The sequence below is a fragment of the Falco cherrug genome, chromosome 4, assembly GCF_023634085.1.
Source record: "Falco cherrug isolate bFalChe1 chromosome 4, bFalChe1.pri, whole genome shotgun sequence".
Taxonomy (NCBI): Eukaryota; Metazoa; Chordata; class Aves; order Falconiformes; family Falconidae; genus Falco; species Falco cherrug.
In genome coordinates this window covers 47342365-47364951 of record NC_073700.1, presented here as the reverse complement: position 1 = coordinate 47364951, position 22587 = coordinate 47342365, and the positions used below count along the sequence as shown (strand labels likewise).

General features: G+C 45.6%; 1 protein-coding gene across 6 annotated transcripts; it reads left to right on the top strand.

Moving 5' to 3' along the window:
- Positions 1-689: 689 nt before the first annotated feature.
- MBD3 (methyl-CpG binding domain protein 3) lies at positions 690-18764 on the top strand. 6 transcript variants are annotated; one of them, XM_055708871.1, is made up of 9 exons: positions 891-1127; positions 2099-2213; positions 5688-5744; positions 8450-8609; positions 10360-10497; positions 12980-13070; positions 13564-13741; positions 15003-15200; positions 16841-18764. In XM_055708871.1, exons 4-8 carry the CDS (start codon positions 8508-8510, stop codon positions 15193-15195), a joined length of 702 nt encoding a protein of 233 aa, XP_055564846.1. In that variant the 5' UTR covers positions 891-1127; positions 2099-2213; positions 5688-5744; positions 8450-8507; the 3' UTR covers positions 15196-15200; positions 16841-18764. The 6 variants fall into 6 exon arrangements, 5 of the variants coding, with proteins under 5 accessions (XP_055564849.1, XP_055564846.1, XP_055564848.1 ...); XM_055708873.1 differs by having other exon boundaries at positions 2099-2246; XM_055708874.1 differs by lacking the exons at positions 891-1127; positions 2099-2213 and adding an exon at positions 690-709.
- Positions 18765-22587: the final 3823 nt, after the last annotated feature.

Sequence of the window (22587 nt, the reverse complement as noted above, 5' to 3'; positions counted from 1 at the left end):
GTAGGTTGTGGTTTGCATTTTTTCTTGGAAAAACTTGTCATTGCTTTGTCTTTGCATCATCTCCTCCGGAGCAGGTTTCCCTCTTTCTTGTTGGACTTCCTTTTGGACACTGTTCCAGGAGAGAGGGTTCCGTGCGCTGCGTGGAGCCACTGCTGTGGAGGAGCCCCCGCGAGGGGCCGTGGTGCGGAGCCCACCGGCCCGGGGGAAGGTAACACCGGGCGAGGCCTGGCTCTGCCAGTGGCCCCTCCGTGGGGCCACATGCCCATGGGGCCGTGTGCCCTGGGGGCTCCCTTCCATGGGGCCGTGTGCCTGTGGGATCCCTCTGTGGGGCCGTGTGCCCATAGGGTTACCTCTGGGGGGCCACGCAGCCAGGGGTCCCTTCTGGGGCTGTGCCCCTTCCGGGGGGCCATGCGCCTGGGGTCCCCCCTCTGGGGCCGTACAGCCCTGGGGTCCCCGTGGGGTCGTGTGCGCCCGTGGGCTCCCCTCCGTGTGCCCCCCTCCGTGGGGCCGTGTGCCCGGGGGTGCCGCCTCCAGCCGTGCCCCGGTGCCCCTGGAGCGGGCCGGGCTGCCGCGCCGGTGCGGGGCTGCAGGGGGCGCCAGCGGAGCCGCGGGCCGAGCCGCCGCCAGTCCGGCCGGGGCGGGCGCGGGGAAGATGCCCAAAGCGGCGCTGCCGGGACACCGGGGGGGGGCCGCGGCGCCCGGCGCTGGAGTAGGGCGGGGGCCGAGGGGGAGGGGGGCGCCGGGGCTGGCTTCCCGCCGAGCGGGGCGGGGGGGAGGGACTATATTGCCGCGGCGCGCGCGGGCGGAGGGATCCAGCGGAGGCGGAGCGGTGGCAGGGGCGGGAGCGGAACCGTGGGGGCGGGCGGAGCTCAGCGGCCGCCTTCGGCGCGGGGAGGCGGGAGTGCCGCGGCGGAGCGCGGAGCCAGGGCCCGGCGGAGGCCGCGCTCGGCGAGGGCGGCGGGCGGGAGCGGGACGAGCCGCGGCCCCGGCGCCGCCTCCCGGGGCGGGGGGGGAGCGGGGAGCAGCCGCCGGCGGGAGGAGAGCGCGGCGGCCGGGAAGAGCCGGCGGAGGCGACCGGAGCCCGGAGGGAGCGGCGGGCCGGGCCGCGCCGCGATGGAGCGGAAGAGGTGGGAGCGCCGGGCCGGGCCGCGCTGCCCCCGGGGGTCCGGGCCGCGCTGCCGGGGGGCGGGGCGGGAGGCCGCGGCGGGGGGGTCGCTGGGCCCTGCCTGTCGCTACAGGTGGACGTGCTGGGGGGGCTGCTGAGGGGACACTGGGGCGGGGGAGGGAGCACAGCTGGGGGGTACTGAAGCCCGGGGGTCTGCTGCTGGGGGGGACACTGCTGAGGGGACACTGGGGCTGGGGAGGGGGCACGGCTGGGGGTTACTGAAGCCCGGGGGTCTACTGCTGGGGGGGGAGGGCACGGCTGAGGGGACACTGGGGCTGGGGCGGGGGGCAGTGGGGCTCAATGGAGACACTGCTGGGGGGACACTGAGTCTCGGGGGGGACACTGCTGGGGGGCGGCACTGAGGCTCGGGGGTCTGTTGCTGGGGGGGCCACTGCTGACGGGACACTGGGGCTGGGGGGAGGGGGGGAACCACTGGGGCCCGGTGGGGGCACTGCTGGGGGGACACTGAGGCCCGGGGGGGCACTGCTGGGGGTGCACCACCGTGGGGGGCTCTGCGCTACCCCCCGTCGGCCCAGCTGTCAGCCACCCAGTGTGGAGGGGCAGCGGCCTTTGGGGGCACCCCGATCATCCGCTTCGGGGGGCTGCTGCCAGGCCAGCACAGGTGGGTTATTTTAACGGCAGCCGGGCGAGGTGTGTGTGAAGTAGCCCCAGGCGCGAGTGGCCGCCCCGTGGCTCCGTCCGCTGCTTTTTCTGTCCGTTGAGGAATTTGGGGGAGCATCAGAATTTGGGGGAGCATCAAAAAGAAGCATCTGCCCGCGGTGGTGGCTGTTGCTGTAGGTGGGAGTCGAGGGGCTGGGCTCAGGATGCGCTATCCTGAAAGTATTGCTGGTGGGGGAAGCATGTGGCTGGGGAGCCACTTGCTCTGCCTGCAGGATTGCTATTAATACCCGTGTGTGTCTCATATGGCTGTAGGTGGGCCATATGGATCCTTCCTGCACCCATAAGAAGCAGCCTCAGTGCACCCGTGAGCTGATGTGTGAAACTTAGGTCCGTCGGGAGCTGCAGGAGCGTCGCAGAAGTTATCCAGGTGTCCTTATCTGGCCTTTCTAGTCAGCAAAATGTATGCGATCAACTCCTGCGCGTGTTAGATTGCATGGGGTTTTTTTTAAAAAAATCAGATTATGGTGGTGAGGCAAGCGTGCCATGCTGGGTGGCGGGTGAACCAGCAAACATCATCCTGCAGAGTGTAAAGCTGGAGGTGCTGGCTCCGTCACTGCAGCTAGGAGTCTGCAGGGAGAAGAAAAGACCACCAGCAGCAACTAGAGGAGGTGCAGCTGAAAGCTTTAAAGATGTCTGTTTTGCCAAGAACTTACTTCATTTGTAAAGTTGTGGTCTTGGAGCTGAACTTAAAAAAGAGGGGGAGAGGGGATGTTTTTTAGCATATTTGTTGTTCCTGAGTTATAATGGATTTTCCCTTTATATCAATTTGGACAGAGATCAAAGGTATAATAGGGCCCTGCTGCACTAATTTTTGGTTACTGTTGCATTTTGCTGTACCTTAGAGCAGAAAAAATGTGTGTGGCAATTTATTAATCCCTCTGCTATTTCTGCCTGTTGTTTACCTGGATGATTTTTTTTGTCTGGCTACCCTGAATGTACAGATGCAGTAAGTGCTTGTGGAAAATTGCATGCATGGTTTGGAAACGAGCGCTCATGTCTGCAATAACCAGCCTTGAGAATTAATGCTGAGCCGAGGTGGTCAGCAGCGGGGTGGCGGTTACTGCTTTTTTCCGAACCGTTGTTTAGGGCTGCTGTGCTCGTTGTTTGGAGATTTCCTTCTGTAACCCTGAGTACTAGCAGCACGTGCTTTCTGCGTGAATGTTTCTGTCGAGTTCTGCTTTGGGGGTGGCAAGACAAATGGGGTTGTGCCGAGTATGTTCAGCCCGTGAGATTTGAGGCTGTGCGAGCCGATCACTGGCTGGAAATTAAACCCTCCTTGAGGTGTAAGTCTCTGGGCAGATTTTTAGGAACAGGCCTATAACCTTGTGCTTACCAGCTGTTGATTGTGCAGAAGTTTTTCAGCTGGAGTGTGTTCTCTCATCTGCCTTTGGCTTGTTGGGAAGCCCAGGAGTGCGGTGGGGCTTGTGGGCCAAATTCGGAGCGAGCAGGAAACATGCAGGGATGCAGGATTTCAGGAGGGGAAGTGTATCAAGGATGTTGTTGAAGTGGTGGGTCATCTTTGAGAGAGTTTTAGCTACAAAGGCTCTCTTCAAACTCAGTGTTCTCAGCTAGGGGAAGGAGAATTTAGTGCTGCTTTGTGTGGCTTTTCTTCATAGTGTTTTTCTGCTGAAGGTTTGATGGCAAAGTGTCTGAGAAGTTTGGGATTGCTGCTCATCTCTACTTCAAGGAGTTGCTGATAATTGGTGTTCTGGAAGACTTGACTAATCTCTTGGGTGAAGCTTATTTTGTTGTGAATTTCTTACCTATGTAGCACCTACCTAAAAAGTTGAAGAAAGTGTTTTTAACACAATCAAAGTGTATTTTGGTCTATATACTTTTTTTTTCAAAAAAAAAAAAATTGTGAAGGAGAATGCTTTTACTGGGCCTGTACTTTGGTCCTTTTTGGTTGTTCTGTTTTACCTGCAGCACCCCCAGGGAAGTTGTTATGATACTCGAGATGAGCCTTATAAAAATGTCTGGTTATATTTGGGCTGGTTCCTGTGTTATGGGACTGCCACTCAGGTTCTTGTTTGGGGGTGAGGTGCTTCTGGAAATCTGAGAGAGTTTGTGTGTATCAAAGTTCTTTGTTCTGGTGGGTTTTGTGTGGTTGGAGCCCAAGTTGCTGAACAAAGACAACCCCATTGCCCTGTGGGGCAGGGAGCATCCCTTACACGCCACTGCTGGCAGCGGTGTGGGGCCTCCATGTGCATGTAAATATTGCTTGGGACAGCTGTGCTGGCAAGGGACAGCTCGATTCCCCACGGCTGCTCCATGCAGGGCACCTGTTTATGGAGGGATGGGGAGATGCTGCTGTTCAGATTTGTGAAGTTGTGGGGTGGGTTATGGCAACTGGAGATGTCGCCTGGTCTTGCTTGTTCACACCAATGCTTTTTATGTGCTCTGGTGAAAGCTGCGAGTGTCTGTGCTGGCCTGTCCCGGGATAACAGAATTGTTGGAGTGTGGGACCACTGAGGCAGGACTTGGCGCAGATGCTGCAGGAAGGGGGGACCAGCAGTGGCAGTCTGTCAGGTGTCCCAGGGTACACATCTCTCCGTAGGAAGCAGTGTTGTGCGCATACAGTACCCAAAGGGCCCCCCACGCCGCACTTTGCCTGGAGTAGAGATGGGGAGAGAAGTGCAGTGGGGGGGAGGCTGGGGTGGGCTGTGACTCCCCAGCTCTGTGCAGGAGGAAGCACGATTGAAAGAGGGAAGGAAAAAACATTTTGCATTATACCCATCACCCCTCCACCGAGGAGATGAGGCTTTGAGTATATGCTGTTGATCACCCTTTTTACCTAGGCTGTTCCTCTCTCCATTTTTTGTAAAAGGCAGGCGACATCTGGGTTTGTTCATGGCTTTTTTTTTTTTTTTTTTTGTCTTTTGTCCTTTGCTTTCTAAGTTGTGCAGATCCTGTGTAGGCTAAACGGGGAGAGCGGAGGGGAGGAGACTTGTGTAATGAGGGAGGAGGGGAGAGGGCCTGGGCTTGCGGTCGGTCTCCCCTTAAGAATATAAGGCAGGAAACAAAGGCTGAGCTGCACATGGAGAGCAGCAGGCACCTGGCAGCTCCTGGCCTTTCAATAGGCTGCCAAGCATTCAGCTTAGTCTGCGCCCAAAAAGTCTGTGAATAATAAATGAGGGTGGCTTGGGTCTGCTCATACCACCCCTCAGTCCTCTTCGGTTCGTTTTGTTAGGCGGGCTGTGCCAGCAGATAATGTGTTGGAGCTTTTGATGGACGAGCATGTAAAATCGTTTGCAACTTTGCAGTTGCCTTGCTTTTCGTAACGTGTTGAAGTGTGAAAGACCTTAATTCAGGAACCAAGTACAAGGCGATCGCAGTATCAGCGTTGTTCAGAAGAGGTTGGCTTTTGCAGCTTCATACCAAGGTGTGTCTCTTCAAAGTCTTTGCATATCAAAAACACGAGTGCAGAGCAAAGCTTTTGCTCTGGAGTGGAAGGGGGTAAATTTTCTATTTTGTGACATTTAAAGGGCATGTAAGCATTTGAACAATGTTCAGAATCCGTAAGTGCTGGTTTACTGTTTCTGTGCCTTGTGGTGTGCAGCAGGCAATCGCAGCTGCTCAAGTTTTGTGGGTTTTTGGCTGCCCCCACCCTGCCCTTTGACCCTCTCCGGTGTCTGTAGGTGCCCTCAGTGGTGGTGTCCTACCAAGCACGCTGCTGCCGGCGGGGACCCCAGGAGCTCCAGAGCACACCGGCTGCTTCCTTTCTGCTTGTGTTTACTGAGCAACTTTACTGTCTGCTTTGAGTTCTAGCTTTGTTCCCCATTGTTCCAGAAATTATGCCTTTTTCAAGACATAATAAAAATTTTTCTTCTGAACATTTCAGTGCTTTTCCTTTGGGCCAAGCTTCCCCAGGAAGAGACAGGACTCTGAGTCATTTCAGGTGGGTTTTTTCAGATGTATGTGGACTTTGAGCAGCTTTTCAGATTTGTTGCAAAAATTACTAGAACACATACTAAACCAAAAAGCTGAAGGGCTATGTTCATTTAATATACTGTCTCTGAGCATGTCTGGCTCTGTTCTGAAAGTTACACTGTGCTTCTGAGTGCACGATTCACTGTAATGTATTGTTTTTAAAACTATTAAGACACTAAACCATAAACTGGAGCTGCAGATCTTGGAAGAGGAAGCAGTGTCACGTTGTTCATATAGCAGGGTTTTCTCCTGATGGCAGCGATGGCTCTGGCCTGAAAGCTGCTGGAGTTGGTTATTATTACTTTTTCTGGACAGAGGCATATAACTCCCTTTACATTTTTAAAAAGTGGTTTCAGATTTGAGTCTGGATCCAGTCTCTGTTCCTCTCTGCTTATTCCTACTCTGTGTGTCATCTTCTGGCCTGAGTATTTGTGCAGTTCTGCAGTGAACTGGTCCAGCTGAGGAATAACCAGTAATAAAGTGTTTCTTCCTCTTCTCCCTACCTTCTAAAGATGGATTATTCTCCCCATCTGGGTAACTGTACATTTGCATGAATGCTTTCATGCTTGAGCAGCGGTGGTGGCAGGGAGCAGATACACGGCAGGATAAGCAGCTTGGGAGCAACTGCGGCCAGGAGCTTCCTGAGCAGATGCTGTATGGGGGGTGATCACAACCTTTTGGTTATTAAGTCCTTTGAGAGACTTTTTCAGTTTTAGTATTATTTGTATTAACCTTGGCTTTCAGGTTTTTTGAGAGCATTTAATACTTTGGTTCTCTCTGTTGTTTTGGGGTTTTTGTAATTATTTTTTTTTTTTTTTTTTTGCATATACAGTCTGACTTGAACTAATTGGTCTACCAATGTCCCGTGCTAGAAATTGTATGCTTATGCTGTTTTTTCAGACCTTTCCCCTAATAAAGGCTTTGGGGAAGCAGCTAATGTGTGGAAAAGAGGCTTTTTCCTTTGAGTTTTTTTTTTCCATTGAGAAGACCCCAGAGAGACCGTTGGTATCTTACCAATGGGAACACCACCCCTGTGGCAGAGCAGAGTCTATGCTGCTGAGATAGTAATGCTTCTTTCCTCTCATCCTGTGAGGACTTTACTATTTCAAGTTATTCCTGGCCTTCAAGTAGAAACCTTGCAACAAATAGCCTGCATTTCTGACTTCAGGAGTGACAGAAGGTAACCTTAATTACAGAGCTCCAGCTGTCCTTAGAAAGCATCTGAACCTCATTGGCATTAATTTGTCTCTGGCAGGTCTAAGTTGCATTGATATAATTTCTCTCCTCAGTAGAAAAACCAGGTAGAGACTCTAATATGTAGGTGTTGCTTCCAGTCACCTGAAGTTCAACGCTTGGCATTTTGTGAAGTTACGAGTTGAGTTGTTGAACTTGCAGGTACCACCACGGCGTACGGTGGGTACCTGTCAGTGAGGTCTCCCTGGGAAGTGGCCTTACCTCTTCTCAGTGGTGGTACACCGAGAGCGGAGGGTGTTTGTAGGCGAGGGAGGAGATCACCCTGCTGCCATGCAGTATGGCTGAAAAAAATATTCAAACGCTACTAACAGCTCTTTAAAAGAAGAAAATGGATAAATAGGAGTGGGGTGGTAACTGGCATTTCTGGTTTTAAAATGCCTTTCACCCAACTAACCTGTGCTTGGTGTGTGGAGTAAGCTTCTCCTAGATGGGTACCAAGACTGAATATGCAAGTAGCAAGATGCAGAAAAACAGAAATGAGAGAAATTAAGGGAATAAAAAGAGGCATTGTTATGATGCTAAATGAGAATGTGAAGAATACTTCATGCTTACAGTTCTATACTGCAATCATAACACATTAATTTATTTTTGCTTTATGCATAAAAAAATAAAGAGCTTACCTAGCAGTGCTTTTTGAAGTAGTGCAAAAGGTCATGTTCTATTATTAAAAAAAACCAAAAAAACCCAAACACAAAACCAGCAACAGTGAGGAGCTGGAGTAACTGTGCCTCCTTGCCAGGTTGTAGTCTTTCCTGTGAAACCAGGTGTTTAAAAAGAATCTCTCTTCCATTTTGCCGCTAACGGAAAGTTTTCCAAGGTTTTGACCTCTATCTTTGCATCGCTGGAGCTTTGTAATTCTTTGCTTTGCAGCTTGTCAGCAGTTAACATCAGTTCTTCCTCCTCGCTCCTGTGTAATCCTGAAGTGTTCAGAATGCTTCCAAAGACTTGTGGTCAGCCCTGAATGTACTATTCAGGGCAGAGGGGGAAGGAGTCCAAGATGTTTGTGGTGCTACTCAAACTTAACACCCCTGGGAGAAGAAGTTAGACTTGAAATGGGCATTTATTTTTTGAGACAACTGAGTGATAAGTGCATCAGTGCTGGTAATCTCCCGTGGCACTTACTGTGTGAATTATGCTATGTTTGTTTATACCTGGTCTGAATCTTTCTTTTCATGTATAAAAACATTTTAACATGACCTGCACTTAAGTTGCCTCTTCCACAGTAATCGTGAGAAGGAGTTATATGAAAGCAGTAATATCCATTTAGAGTTTAATGTGAGCTTTATTCTGGGAAGTTCAGCTTGTGTTGTTTTTCATGAAGGAAATAAAATTTGCCTCTCCTGAGTTGCAGCGAGTGCTGGTATTGAAGTCCCAGAGGGTTTTAATTTTCCTCCTTGTTTCTCTTCTGTGTTTTTTCAGCCCAAGTGGTAAAAAGTTCCGAAGTAAGCCCCAGCTGGCACGCTACCTGGGGAGCTCGATGGACCTGAGCACTTTTGACTTCCGCACAGGAAAAATGTTGATGAATAAAATGAACAAGAACAGGCAGAGGATGCGCTATGACTGTTCCAACCAAGCCAAAGTAAGATTAAGAGGCAGTGGCAGCTTTCTCCTTTCTGTCTTCTATTGTTCTGGCCTGACTGCCTCTCAGAACAGTATCTGTGATAGCGTGAAAATTAAGCATTTTGTAATTAATGTGTGTAACTCGAGTTGTATGAGATAACATCTCTGTTACGAGGTGTTGGACAAATACTGCAATTCACTGATTCTTCCAGGGTACTGACACCGTGGAAGAATATTGCGGAACTGCTAAATCTTCTGTACAGAAGGGCTGGAGGGAGGGCTGGCATCTTTCTCTCTTCCCCTTCCTGGAGTGTGAGATCACCTTCTCCAGCAGGATCTTCTCCAGAGCCCCAGATCTCCAGCTGACTCCTGTGTCTGTGCAGTGGCTCCGCTCTGTGCTAGCGTTTGCTCTGGGGGAGAGGAGTGGTGTGGGGCAGGAGGGATGAGGAGATAACGCAGCCTCCTGCAAGCAGCTCCCTGGAACTCTCCATAGGCCATGCTGGTGTCTCTGCTTTGGAATTGAGCTAAGGAGGGCATGCATTGCGGGCAAAAAGCTGAAGCGGCAAGAGGGTGGCAAGGCCTGTTTGTAGAACAAAATAAGAGTCCAATTGCCACCTGGTAATTTTGATTGCTCAGGTTTAGTCAGGATTACAGTGACATTGGTATACTGCTTGTCTGGATAGATGGGCTCAAGGCATTCTTGAGTATCTTCCTTGGATGCTAAAAGCTTTTTCAGAACCCAAAAGCTTATTCCTGTGCACCTAAACGTTAAATGTGGAAAACAGCCTAATGCTTGTTTTCTAAATATGTCAACCAGTCAAGAATCATCATCATCAGAGTGATTAGAGCATTTTCTTATAGCGCTAGGAGCTGTGGTGGTATTTTAAAAGAAGCATGCCTTCGCTGCAGAGACCAGCAGCTAACACACATCTCACAGGCTAAAAATTCTGGCCAGGCCTTCTAATAAATGTATGAATAGTTATCATTGGCTTATAAATGGATTAGCACACAGATGGTTCAGAATATTTGTCCTGAATACATCTTTTCTACATCTCATGAATAAATATGTTAAGCAGATGCGGTGTCTGCATCCTCAAGAACAAAGTGTGTCCTACAGCCATTTCAAGATTTGCATGTTAGATCTTGGGAATGCGGAACAGTCTTCCTATGTTTCCACTAACATAAAACGCAGTCATGTAGTGAAAAATTGATTGTTATAAGCTCCATTTAAAAACTTGAGGTTTGTTAAGAACTGAAGGTAGAAAAAGTGATCAAGGTTCCACCTGTATTGATTTGCTTGTTGGTGTCCACAACTGGATTTAAACAGAATGGTTCAGAAACTCTGGATTCACAAAACGCTTTCTAAATCAGACTTCATGATTTTTTTGATTATTACAAATATCATGTCAAAATCCTTTGTTCTAGTGTTCTACAAGTGGCTCATCAACGTGCAAACTCAGTGTTCTGACTTCTAAATTCTTTCAAATTTGTGTTAAAACCTGTGTGTATAAACTAGAAAGAGAGGAGGCTAGCATTTTAAGTAGAATGTGAAAGAGTGGAAAATGTTTGATTTTGATAGGTCTAAGGCAAGATTTGAATGTAGTTATGCATTTTTAGCAGTCTATCTCACATGGCTTGAGATCAGACAAGTTTTCAAGTCCATGTTCTCTGCTCTTCCCTGCTGTATATCTTTATGGCTGTAGTAGTATTTCAAAAACTTGAAAATATTTTTTGTGGGCTCTCCCCCTCCTTTTGTTTGAAATTTTTAGGGCAAGCCTGATTTGAACACAGCACTGCCTGTTAGGCAGACAGCCTCCATATTCAAACAACCCGTCACAAAGATCACAAACCATCCCAGCAATAAGGTGAAGAGTGATCCTCAGAAAGCTGTGGACCAGCCCCGGCAGGTAAGGCGTGCAGCTTAGTAACTTCTCCAGGACTACCAAACTCCAGATTTTGCTGCTGGGAGGGTCCCAAAATAAACTGCTTTAATTTGTGATGCTGAACAGATAGTCCGTGGCAATCTGAAGTCTCTCATATTTCAGAAACAATAACTTACAGCGCTCCCAGCTTTTACAATTGAGCCAGACCCCATTTCCAATATATAGTCGATGTGCTGTCTGCACTGTGATTTACAACTAGACTCCAGCCTTCGTTTAGATTACAATTCTGTTGCAGTTAAGCCTTCATTTCCTTAATGCTGAAATCAAGTGTTATCGTACAAATTTAGACAGACATCATAACTACTTTAGGGGACACTCACATTGTGATTAGAATCACTATCAAATGTTCCAGTTGTATAGGAATTCTGTGTTTCAAGAAATTCCTGTTCCTGTACAGACCACATACAATGTGGTGTTTGTGATGTAGTGCAAGGGATTGTGACCCCTGCGTGGGCCTTTTTTTTTAGATGCGTGTATCATTAGTAGTTAACTCTACGTGTATGAATAAGGTCATAAATCCACTTGGGATGTTGTTACAATACAAAATCAAAGTGGTTTTCTTATCATACTGTGATGCTGTGTCCTGTGCAAAGCTCACACCAAAGGGTTCTGTGAATCCTTTCCTGTAACGAGTCCATCTTTATGACTTATGGAAACGAGATGTTCAGCTTTATTAGTCTGTTCAGATGCTGTCATCGGTCTCGATTATCAGTACATTTCAAACTCTTGTGGGTCTAGCGGAATTAAAAACACATCAATCCAAGAAGGAAGGTGATTTTAACAAAATAGATTTCAAAAATACCCTATAAACTACCCCACCTCTCACACTGAAAACTTCTTCTGCGTACTTAAACTCTACCTTTGTGAAATGTGTGATAGGTTCCATTTGAAATGGAGTTGGGTGGTTGGTTTTGTCGTGGTTTTTGGTGGGGTTTTTTTATGTGTTTTGGGACAGGGGTTTTTTTGGTAGGGTTTTAGCATGGTTTCCTAAGGAGGTAGAGCGTACATGTTCATAACATCATTGCTATTCCTTGGCTAGTTAAGACAATACAAGATGACACTAAAGATACAGTGTTGATATGCAAAACTTTTGAGCTGAATAGAGATTTGTATCCCTGTTGTGGAAGATATTGCTATGTGAGTACAGATTGGTGTGTGAATGCGATCTGTTAGACAGCAGAGATCAGCTCCAGTAGCAAAAGTGTTGTAACCTGACCTGTGTGCTTTCGCTGCTCCCGTTACTACTTGTTGTAATGCAGCTTCCTAGACTCTGCTTGTGCTTTCCTTATGTAGTCTTTCCTTGTTTATGGTGGCACTGGAGTCCCTTTTCTGAGAAAAGGTCCTTTAGAAGTTTTTATCTGTATATGTATGTAGATATAACAAATATATCTATATACACTGTATTGTAATATATATACACGTACTGGTTTGTATATTTCATTTTCTGTGATATAGCATAGAATAGGGCAAAATTGCTCTTTTTTGTGTCCTTCTCTGCATTATACATCTAAGGGTCTGTTGAATTACAGCTTTGAAATATTTTACCAGACTGCAGCATATTGTAACCTGATCAGCACAACTCCCAATGTTTCTTCAGAATTTGAAAGCAGTGCTGAGTCCCGTCATGTGCTGGCTTAAAATTCACCTGTTTGAAAGGTGTGGCTAGAGAATATCCAGCCCGTGTGCTTTAGCTGGGACTGTCCCTGTTCCACTTGTTGGGAACTGGTGATCGGAAAAATAGTGTGGGTTCGGTTGATTTTGGCAGGATCAAAGAGGATGTTTGTGGACTGCTTGGGGTAAATTGTTGGTTTCTCAATGCCTAGATAAAATTGCTTTCCTGCAAGAGGAATGGTACTGTAGCTACTCATTTGTCATCCTTACACACATAAGTTAAAGAGTTGAAGGTGTATCTAGGTAAAGTATCTTGACTTCCCACCAGGCCATCCACTCACACGTGCCTAAGCTTGAGGAGAACCTGTGATTCAAAATACAGTAAAGGATCAGACATGGTTGTTGTCGTGAGAAACAGCTGGGGAGGAATGAAGTAACGCTTTACCTTGGGAAGAGCTTGGATACAATTCTTGCATTCCTTAACTTCTGTGGTGTATGTGGGACAGCAAGAGAGGAACGGGAGTGTAAAAAGGGCTGTCCGACACTACGTGCACTGACATGAAAGCCAGCAAGCCTTGCCTTGCTGTTCCAGTTCAGAAGCAGTGAAAGTACTGGTCCCTGCAGAAAAGAAAGTCTTTTTCAAGGCAGCAGATGAGGACAGAGTTGTTGTGAGCATAGTTCCCTGCCATCAGACGTGGCAGACCCCTTCTGTAGTAAATCCAATATAAAATTGTCTGCAGCAGTGTTCTTCCCTCTTTTGATACTAAGCAGGTGCTTTGTGCAGTTGTCGATTCCATTTCTGTTTTGTGCCAATAAACACTTTCTTTGATGTCAGCTCTTCTGGGAGAAGAAATTAAGTGGACTGAATGCTTTTGACATTGCAGAGGAGCTGGTGAAAACAATGGACCTTCCAAAAGGTTTACAAGGTAATCAAGAGTCTGCCCTTAACTCCAGGGGTGGCGTTTTGATACCAATCAGCAGTGATCTGAAGGTATTGTGTTTGACCTCCTTGTTCTCCAGTGCTTGTCAGTGCTGGGGCCCGTTCCTGCTTCAGCAGGAACTGTTAGTGCTTTGGCTGGAAGGCTCGGTGCCCTTCATCCTGAGGAGATGCTGAAACAAAGCTTCTTGACTTTTTTTTGTTGTTGTTGTTCATTTTGCAGAAGGAAAATGGAAACGGCTTCCATTCCCCATTATTTTTTTTATTTGTTGTAACAAAATCAGTAATTCATCTGATTTAAACAACATCGGAGAGAGTTGTACAGCTGCTGTTAGAAATGTTTAGGAGTGGGATTTCATTGTGTTAGATTTCTAAATGACGGTGCGTGCTTTGCCATTAAAACTAAAATAATGCCCGTTGTCCTGATGCGCTGTTCTTTTGTCTTGTGCAAAGCTGATCACGGCTCTTCCTCCTGCTTGCAGGGGTTGGACCTGGTTGCACTGATGAAACCCTTCTCTCTGCCATCGCTAGTGCTCTGCACACTAGCACGATGCCGATCACTGGACAGCTGTCTGCGGCCGTAGAGAAGAATCCTGGAGTTTGGCTAAATACCTCACAGCCACTTTGCAAAGCATTTATGGTGACAGATGAAGATATTAGGTATTAACTAGAAATATCGCTTACTGTCTTGGAACAAGATTTCTTGTGGTAAAACAGTACCCTTTTTTATTTTTCTTTTGTTTTCCCCAATGGCAAGTTATAAATATCCGATGGAGCACTGTGGCTTGCTGAATTAATTTGGATGCCTCTTTATCAGTAGAGTAGAAAAAAATTGTTACACAAAGCTGCTGTCATACAGGCATGTACTTGAAGCCCATTCTTTTTTATTTTGACTGTGCTCAGTTACTCTGAGGTTTCAGGTTCATGTTTGTTTTTCATGTCAGAGTACGTCTCCTTTTAATGAAAAAGGCGTCTGAATTGGAGTAACCTTGATTAAGGCACCTCTAAGCCAAGAAGGGATTGGAGAAATCCTGAGGAGTGCGATTCGATTCTCTTCACCTTACTGTGTCAGCACAGGACCAAATAAAAGCACTAACTGCTGCGGTGGCAGCGAACAAGGATGCAATGTATTTAGGTATAGCTTGCTTTCAGTAATTAATTATATTGCTAAATCAAGCCTGGTCAAATCTAGCTTTAAGCACTTGATAGAGAGCTGAATATAGCAAAGACACTAACCTGAAAGCACGCTACTTTGCATTCATTAACAGCATTTAAAGGTAGTACTTGTTTTGGCTGTTTGACTGATAAATAGGATGCCTTTTTTTGTGCTGGATTTATACATGAATGGCCAGGGAAAATGGTCTTTTTGTAACTTTATGATTTCCTGTGGCTGAGATGAACCAGGAGTCCCGTGAGCCACTGACTGTTGATCACTTCTTTACGATGACTTTGACACAAAAGGAGCTGTAAAATTTAAGATTGTGGCCCAAAAGGGAAATGAGCAAAAAGATTGAAATGGTCAGAAACTTAATTTTCTCCAGTTTCATTATTGGAAATCTGAGCAGGGTAGGTTGACTTTTTCTTGTTTAAATTAATATTAGTACTAGGAGTTTAAAAAAAAAAAAAAAAAAAAGCCTCGAGTCAGCTGCTAGATTAAGCAAATTTCAGCCAGAATTAAAAATGCTGCAATCAATGCTAAGGACTTGTAACGGGAAATATTGGACAACCTTTTTTAAAGTGTTTATTTCATCTTCACTTATAGTATAATGCCAGGCAATTTTTTTAAATATGCATTTCTTACAGAGGGCTCTTTCAAAGCCGTGCTTGTCTGCTGAGCCTCATGCATGAGTGATTTAAGATTAATTTCCCTTGAAAGAGCCAGCTTTGAGGGTTGATGTTGGTGTTCGTTGATTTGGGGCAGGAAGCAAGAGGAACTGGTGCAGCAGGTGCGGAAGAGGCTGGAGGAAGCCCTGATGGCTGACATGCTTGCCCACGTAGAGGAAATAGCAAGAGATGGGGAAGCTCCTTCAGAGAAAGAAGGAGGCGAGGAAGAAGGAGAAGAGGAAGAGGAGGAGGAGGAGCAGGACCATGACCAGGAGATGGAGAATGTATAGTCCAGGTAACGTGGCAGCATCCTTTCTCACCTTAAACTGTACTACATTAAAGGCAGAAGTGTTTTCAGAAGGGCCTGTAGTATATATTGACAGATCTGCTTTTTATCGTGCACTTTTAAAGGTGTAGTAGCCATGCTTTCAGCTACAAATCAAGTATTTTGATGAGTAATGTCTGGTGAGTGCTTGTGTGGTCACGGAGTGTTCTGGGCCTTAGGGCTGTGTCAGATGGGCTGAAAGCGTAACCAGTGCGTGCCCGTAAACACTTGAAAGATTCTGTCTTGAAAGTGGATCAGTTCTTAAAAATTCATTTACTTGTGATGTCATTTTTTACCCCCCTATTTATTTATTTATTCCTGCCTGTGATAGGCAAGAGGACACTGTGGGCAGAAAGGACAGCTGACATCTCGTGGACTCAGATTCTCCCTCTGCCTGCCTTTTTCTCTCACTTTTGCATTTTCTTGCAGGGTATATTAGAGGGCATGTTTATGGAATTTTCTAAATCATATTTACAGAAAGTTAGAAAAAAGGCAAGCTGATTACCAAAAGAGGGAAGTTGCTAAAAAACTTATGCGTGGTGGGAATTTCTAAACTGAAAGCAACAGAAGAATATATATGTTTAAACTCTGGAAATGTCTGAAAAGTTTAAAGTTGTGTAACGATATAACTGCAGGATGCACAGAAACGTGCCTTTACGTTCTGCATCCTTTGAAAGTATCACAGGGGGCTTGCTGCTTGTTCTCAGGTGTGTCTCTGACTTGCACTTCTGCAGTGGAACTTTTTAAAGGTGCAATTAGAGTCTTTTTTTATTGTCTTGTAAGCCAAAATAGCTCTGAATAATGAATTTTTACAGTGTAGCCATGCAGAAAAAGGCAGATCTGTAAGGCCAAGTCAAGATACACCAACAGGAGTTCCCTTCGCTGCTGCGTGTTGCGCTGGGCAGGGACAGCACCCCATGCTACGAAGCAGTTTTTCCTTGCTGTGTTCCTTTGATGTAACCCTAGCCAGGAGCGCTGTGCGTGTCGTCAGCGGAGCTCATGCAGTGAGATGAAAACAGAACTTGCTGATTTGAATTTTTGATCGTTTTAAGTTTTAGCCTAAGAAAAGCAATTAGTGTTCTGTCACTGAAATGGGGTAGCCGGTACCCTGGGTGCTTCCATTATGCACATCCAAGAGCCTGTGAGGCAAGAGTCAAGAATGTGGAGGGGGGGGGAAAAGAAAAGGAATTTTTAGCACGAATAGCAGAGGAAAAGAAAAGCCTCTTTGGAGGGAGTGGCAGCTGTATTTCAGGTAGAAGGAAGAGTGATTTATGTTAAGTAATCCTTCAAGCTGGAAGGTCGATTATAACATGAAATCTGTTTGGCCTTTGGGAGATACCATCTTATATCTTGGGCTTTCTATTTTCCTGTTTTACCACACCATGAACGGTAGCTTTATTTGGACAGTGAGTATCTTGCATTCCTTTCTACTACAAAGGTCTGGCAACAGCAAAGAACCAGAACAAACTGCTGAAGGTGAAAACCAGGAGATAAAGAAATGAATGGATATGTTATGGCAGTGGTGCCTTATTCATTTAAAGGCCGACTTTCTATAAAGGTATAAAAAGTTCATACTGACTTACAAGCTCTTTTTTTCCTCTTTCTTCTAGGGAGTTCCATCTAAGAATTCCCAGTATAAACCCTATCAGCAGGGTCAGCACAACTATTTACAGAGCCAAGAGTGTCTGCCGAGTAAATTGCACCAACAATCCAACTGTACCTGTGACCATTTTGATGTACACTTCAGGAAACGTTGAGAAGCTGATGGTTCATTAATTGCTGGGTAGTTTTGAAGATGGAACCTGACTAAACTCTACTCCCCTTCCTTTTTCTAAAGGGGTAGGGTAATCGGAAATGCAAAAGTGGGAGGGAATAAAGGAATATAAAATAGTGGGAGGGAAAATACAAGGAACCAAATTTCCTGTCTTTTTTTTTTTTTCTTTTTTTGTTGTGGGTCAGTGATAGGTGATACATTTTTAAACTTTTCTATCAAAGTACCTTTTAACAATGACCCATAGAAACACTTTTCTCTCTTAACACAAGTGAGAGAGATGCTGTTTCACTCCTTGGCTACTCTGCTGTAGGCTACCTGTTTGTACCAGACTGTAGGGAGGTCATTTTATGTTGTGGGTTGTCATTCCATGTGTCAATTTGGGTCACTGAATTTCCTTTTCCTCGCAAGACCACATTGGTCTTGGAAGCGTAGTCTCAGAGATGAACTGCCAGTGCCTCCTCCACCTTTGGTGAGTAGGGGGAGTTACGCTTGAGGAATTGGTCTTACATCAATGGCAATCAGTTTTGTAGTTAGTTCCAGCACCACACTGAAGGCACTACCGTGCACGTTTTTGATATGGAGCTGTGTGGATGTCTTGAGTGTAGCCGAATAAAGTTCGAAGATAAATATACCCACTTTGTGGTATATTTTACTTTGGGTTAAGTCCAGTCAGAAGGACCTTCTCAACTCAGAATGGAAGGATGCCTCATTTCTGACTGACAATGAGGAAAACTTCCTCCTTTCTCTTCTGGTGCCAAGAACCCTGACCTCTGTTTCTGTGTGTGTGGAGGGAAGGGGATCCATTCCAATAGGTGTGTCTACACATCTACTTCTGTGTGCAGTAATGTTCTGACCTCTTTTAAAACAAGAAAGGAAAAAGTTTGATTTTTCTATAATTGATATCTTAAAAACGAATTTAAAGCTTTTTATTAAGTATTAAATCTTTCTTATTTGCATGTGCAGTGAAGTGACCAGCATTTTGTGTCCAAAAATGAAATGATGTGAAACCTGCCTTAATGTGTTTATAAGTATTTGGCTTCACCGTGGGTACCTTGATTGATTCTTCAGTCTCTTCTAGTACATCTGTGAGCACATTGGGGTAACTTGTGGCTAAAAATGAGTTTACCTGGGGAGGGAGGATAGGGAGAGGGGAGGAGAAGATGGGGAGGAGGTGAGAGTTTATAGCTTGGAGGATGTGCTGACTAGGTTGCAAAAGTTATTTTAGTCTTAGGGTATCCATTGCATAATTCATGCGTGGACGTCTCAGCTGAGAGTACAGTATAAACTGGTGGATTAAATATTGTGCCACTAACCAATTGTACAAGTTGTTGGTATCCCAAAACTTGGGGAAGAAAGTAGCTCCCAGAGCCTTTATCATGTAAGAATGATTAGCAGTGACAGCAAGGGACCAGGGGGATTGCCTGGAAAGTAATAGCCTTTGGGAGTAGTTCAGCTTAGTGATCTGAATAGGTTTTTGCTCCTTGAAAAATATCCCATGGCAAAGTGATTGATACTATATGAACTCTTTTCTTAAAGATTTGAAAATACAAAATTCTTTGCTATTGCTCATTTGGAGTACTGCAAGAAGACTGAATTGTACTTTGCTGCTGCTCTACCAAGTCTTGCTTTGGGGAACATTACCTGGTACTGCAGCCAGTGAAAATTATTTTCCTTTTTGAACAGTCTGTTACGGTTATTATTCTGTAAATCTGTCCTCTTGTAATTCATTGTGTTGAATTAAATGTTTCTCACAAAGCGGAGATTCTCCTAGTCTGCATCAAGCCCCTACCCGGAGTTTTTGTGCTATGCCCCTTCCAGTGATTTCAGCGGACACGCTCTTGCATTTTTTTGCTGAGGGCTCCATTCTGAGATTGGGATCTTGAGATCTGGGACCTGGCAGAGGGGCGTACAGAGTGGAACTTGTGGAAAGCCAGTCCATTCTTGCTGTAGAGCCATCCTGTGTCCTCACCAAGGAAGAGGCTGCCAGGGTGTCCCGTCTAGGGGGCAAGTTGCTGATACAGTCCTTGGAATCTCAACTCTAGCGGTTTTTAAGCCGTACTAGGGGTGTTCTTTTGACCATGGCAATCTCATTCTGACACGACTTCCTTTTTAAAACTTGTTTAGTATCTAGTGATGGCTTTGCTTACTTTTATTTGAACCTGAATATATTCAAAGCATATGTAGCACCAGAACTTAGATGACTGAGATGTTGATACTAATATTGTGATGCGTTGAATATCAAGTTTAAACTGCTGGCAGCTTTATGTGCCAACTCCTGCGTTTTCACCACTCTACTTTCCCTGTCAAGCTCTCTTTCTTTCCTTCAGTCCTTTAAAAAGTTTGTTAATGTTTTCATTCGTGTGGAGGAGTTGATTGTTCAGTGTACCAAAAAGGGCCCCAGGACTCTGTCGCATCCAAAGAAACATAAATAACTACCTGCTTATCAAGACAGGTAAGTAAATAAAATATTCCTTTTAAATGAACCTGATTTCTTTCTGGCCTTGCTGCCATAATAACTGGATTAGTTTGTCTTACCACAGCCTGCTGCCGTGGACGTGACTGATGGGCTTAGAGTGGTCTGCCATCATTGACTGTGTCCCCAAGATGAAGAAAGCACTTGTTACTTGAGGTATATCTTGTTAAGCAGATGATTAGTAGAGAACATACTTAAGAAAAGTACTTGAGTGGAATTAGGGCAAAACTCTACCTTCTGTTAATATCCAGCAGTCGTTACATGGGAACTCGTTAACATGTTGGTGTCCGTTGTTCCGTTGGAGGAGTGCTAGTGAGGGGATGCTTTTGAAACTGGGAGTTCTTTCCATCGATGATAATGGCACCTTCCTGTTGCCCTCAGATACTATAAATGTAAGTACTAAGGAGCTGCAGTGTGAAATAGCCTTAGGGTTGTCCTGCACGCTGTTTGCACTGGTAAGCTATTCTGATTTTTTTTTCCCTACTAAAACAATAGCACCAGTATCAATAGTTACATTGATACGGTTTAATCCTCTTTGGAGGGAATAGATAAGAACATTTTAATGGTCCTTATGCAGCTTCACTAAGGGGTAGGATCTTGTCCAGTACAGCTAAGGTTTTGCATCTTTTTCTGTAGACTGTAATTTTGGATGCATACCACCCAAGTTCAAAAAGCTACATTTCTTATGCTGTGTCATGCTCAGTCAGGTTTTTCTTGTTTTATCTGGAAACAGCAGCCTGCCTCATTCTAGAGGGCACTGGTTGGAGGAGATGCGGAGGTGGTTTCGTTGATGTTGGTAGATAGGATGAAAACCCTCAAAATGCCGTTTTACTCTTCAAAGGGAACTTTGTAAAAAGCGACTCCTTGTTGTTTAAAACTTCCGATTTTATCTTGTGCAAAGTGTGTTGGAGCTGTTTCATTAAGATGGCTCAACTATTTTTTTTTCTCTGCTTTGTTTTGCAAAACTAACATAGTTAAAGGGAATGTAACTGTCTCCCTGTTTGTATTACCGGCGTTATTTTTACTGAATTTGAGTCGGATGAAATTTTGTGCAGTCAAAAAAAAGTAATGAATTTACATGGATATTGGTACAGTCTGGATTTGGCCTGCAAAACTTTTGTAGGTGGTTCTGCCCAGGAAAAGTTAGCTTGATTCACATCTGAAATTGAACTTGCTGAACTGGCTGTTGAGCAAGAAAAGGGAGGAGTTTTCTTGCTTGTAAACTGAGCACATCAGGAAAGGAAAACAGTCATGAGTGACATGGCTGGACTCCGGGAATGTAGGCATGTTAAACCCTGTCTATGGAGGCTTCGGTGTCATGGCTGCGAGTTGTTTTCTAGTGATAATATTACATCCAAAATATTTTTGAAGTTAGAATTCATGGGTAAGAGTACACTCCCATGTGAAAGGAGGCTAGCTGAAATGAACTTCCCAAATCAGAAATGTGTTTTCACCAGTAAACTGGTAAGTGTGGGAACTGAAAACACCCGCTGCGTACGAGGCAGACTGCTGAATGAAAGCTTTTCATCAATGCCGGTTTATCAGCTCCTGGTTGAGGTAGTTTTGCTTCTTTATAGCTTTAAGAGATTGTCCTGCTGCTCTTTTCTGTAAAGTACAAAAATGTTGAATGCGAGTACGAGTGAAGAGATTTTCTAAGAAAAAAAAAAAACAAAACGTATTTTGCAGCTGTCTTGTTGAAAACTAGTCTTGTACAAGCTGGCCATGGTGATTTGAGGAAGGGAGGGAAGTGACAGCAAGCTATCCTGTTAGTGAAATGTTTCCTTGTGTCAAATGAGTCCTGCAAAAGGCGCCCGTTTGCACAGCTCAAGGCTGCATCAGCATATGTTCAAAAGGCTTCAAATCTAGGGATGCTGCTGCACCTTGTACAGAGTGGCAGGGCCGTTCTGTCTCTGTGCTATGTGTTGTGTAGCCCTGTAGTAGCGGTCTCCCTGGCTTAAGACTTTATCCTTCAGAACAGACAAGCTAGCTGTTCACCTGAAGCTTTCTTTCCAGCCTTATTTCTGTTGTTGGATATTACTTCTAATCCTCTCCCCTTAAATTTCCTGACCTAATACGTATTCATCCCTGTCTAACTTTGTCTTAGCTCCTGCATGTCAACTTCTAATTGTTCTTTTAAGATCATTATGAAATATGTTCTTGCCTTTCTTCTCTGCTGTTTGCCGTTGACAGTTGCCTTAGAGGTAACATTCCCACTGCTGTATGTGGGAGCGTGTTTTAGCATCTTACCCCCTCGATAGCTCTCTCCGATGATCGACAGCGTGCCCAACCCAGCGGCTCCTTCCAGGCTCCCCAGCAGGACTTGCAGGGTCAGAGCAGCTGCTGCAAATGGCAGGAGGCCCTGGGACCTCGAATGCAAAGTCTCGCACTTAAAGGAAGTGTGGCCGTGTCATCTGCGCCTGGATTTTTTGCTGCCTTCTGTTTAGATCTCTTCCTGGGGTCTGAGGTCTGATAACCTGCCTGTGCATTCGGTTCTTCCTTTGATTCTATGCCTGGTGGCCTGGGTTTGGGGTTTCCCCTCACCTCTGCTCTTTACTACCTGCAGGAGGTAGATGAAGCAGAACATCGGAAAGGATAACTAGTCTTTCATCACTCTTGAGTCATGTCCTTTTTGTCATGGAGAGCCCATTCTACCTAGACTGACTCTCCCGGTCCTCAAAAAGGAGGTACGATAACATGTTTCAAGGGGGAGGCAACAGGAGGATATTTGTTTAATGAAGAAAAAGTAAGTTTGTCAGGATTAACTCTCCAGTCAGACAATCCCGTTTATTTGGGATCATGCCCATAAGAATAGTCTTTAAGAGTCCGGATGCCCGTGCAAATCTTTGGATGATACCACTTCCTCACTATCAGATAAAATGCATATTCTTAGCTGTTGGCACCCTGAACAGACATTTCTGCGTACGCTTGGAGCTGCTTCGTAACAGACTTTTCCTTTGTCATTCGTCAAGGTTCCTAGTGTTGCACGTTTTAACTCCCCGCTTTAGATAAGCCATGAGAAGGCGCCTACTACTGATTCTGCAGCACAGAAAATAATGTCCTGTATGTGATGGAGTGAGCTAAAAACTTGGATTTGTTCTCAGATTAGCAGG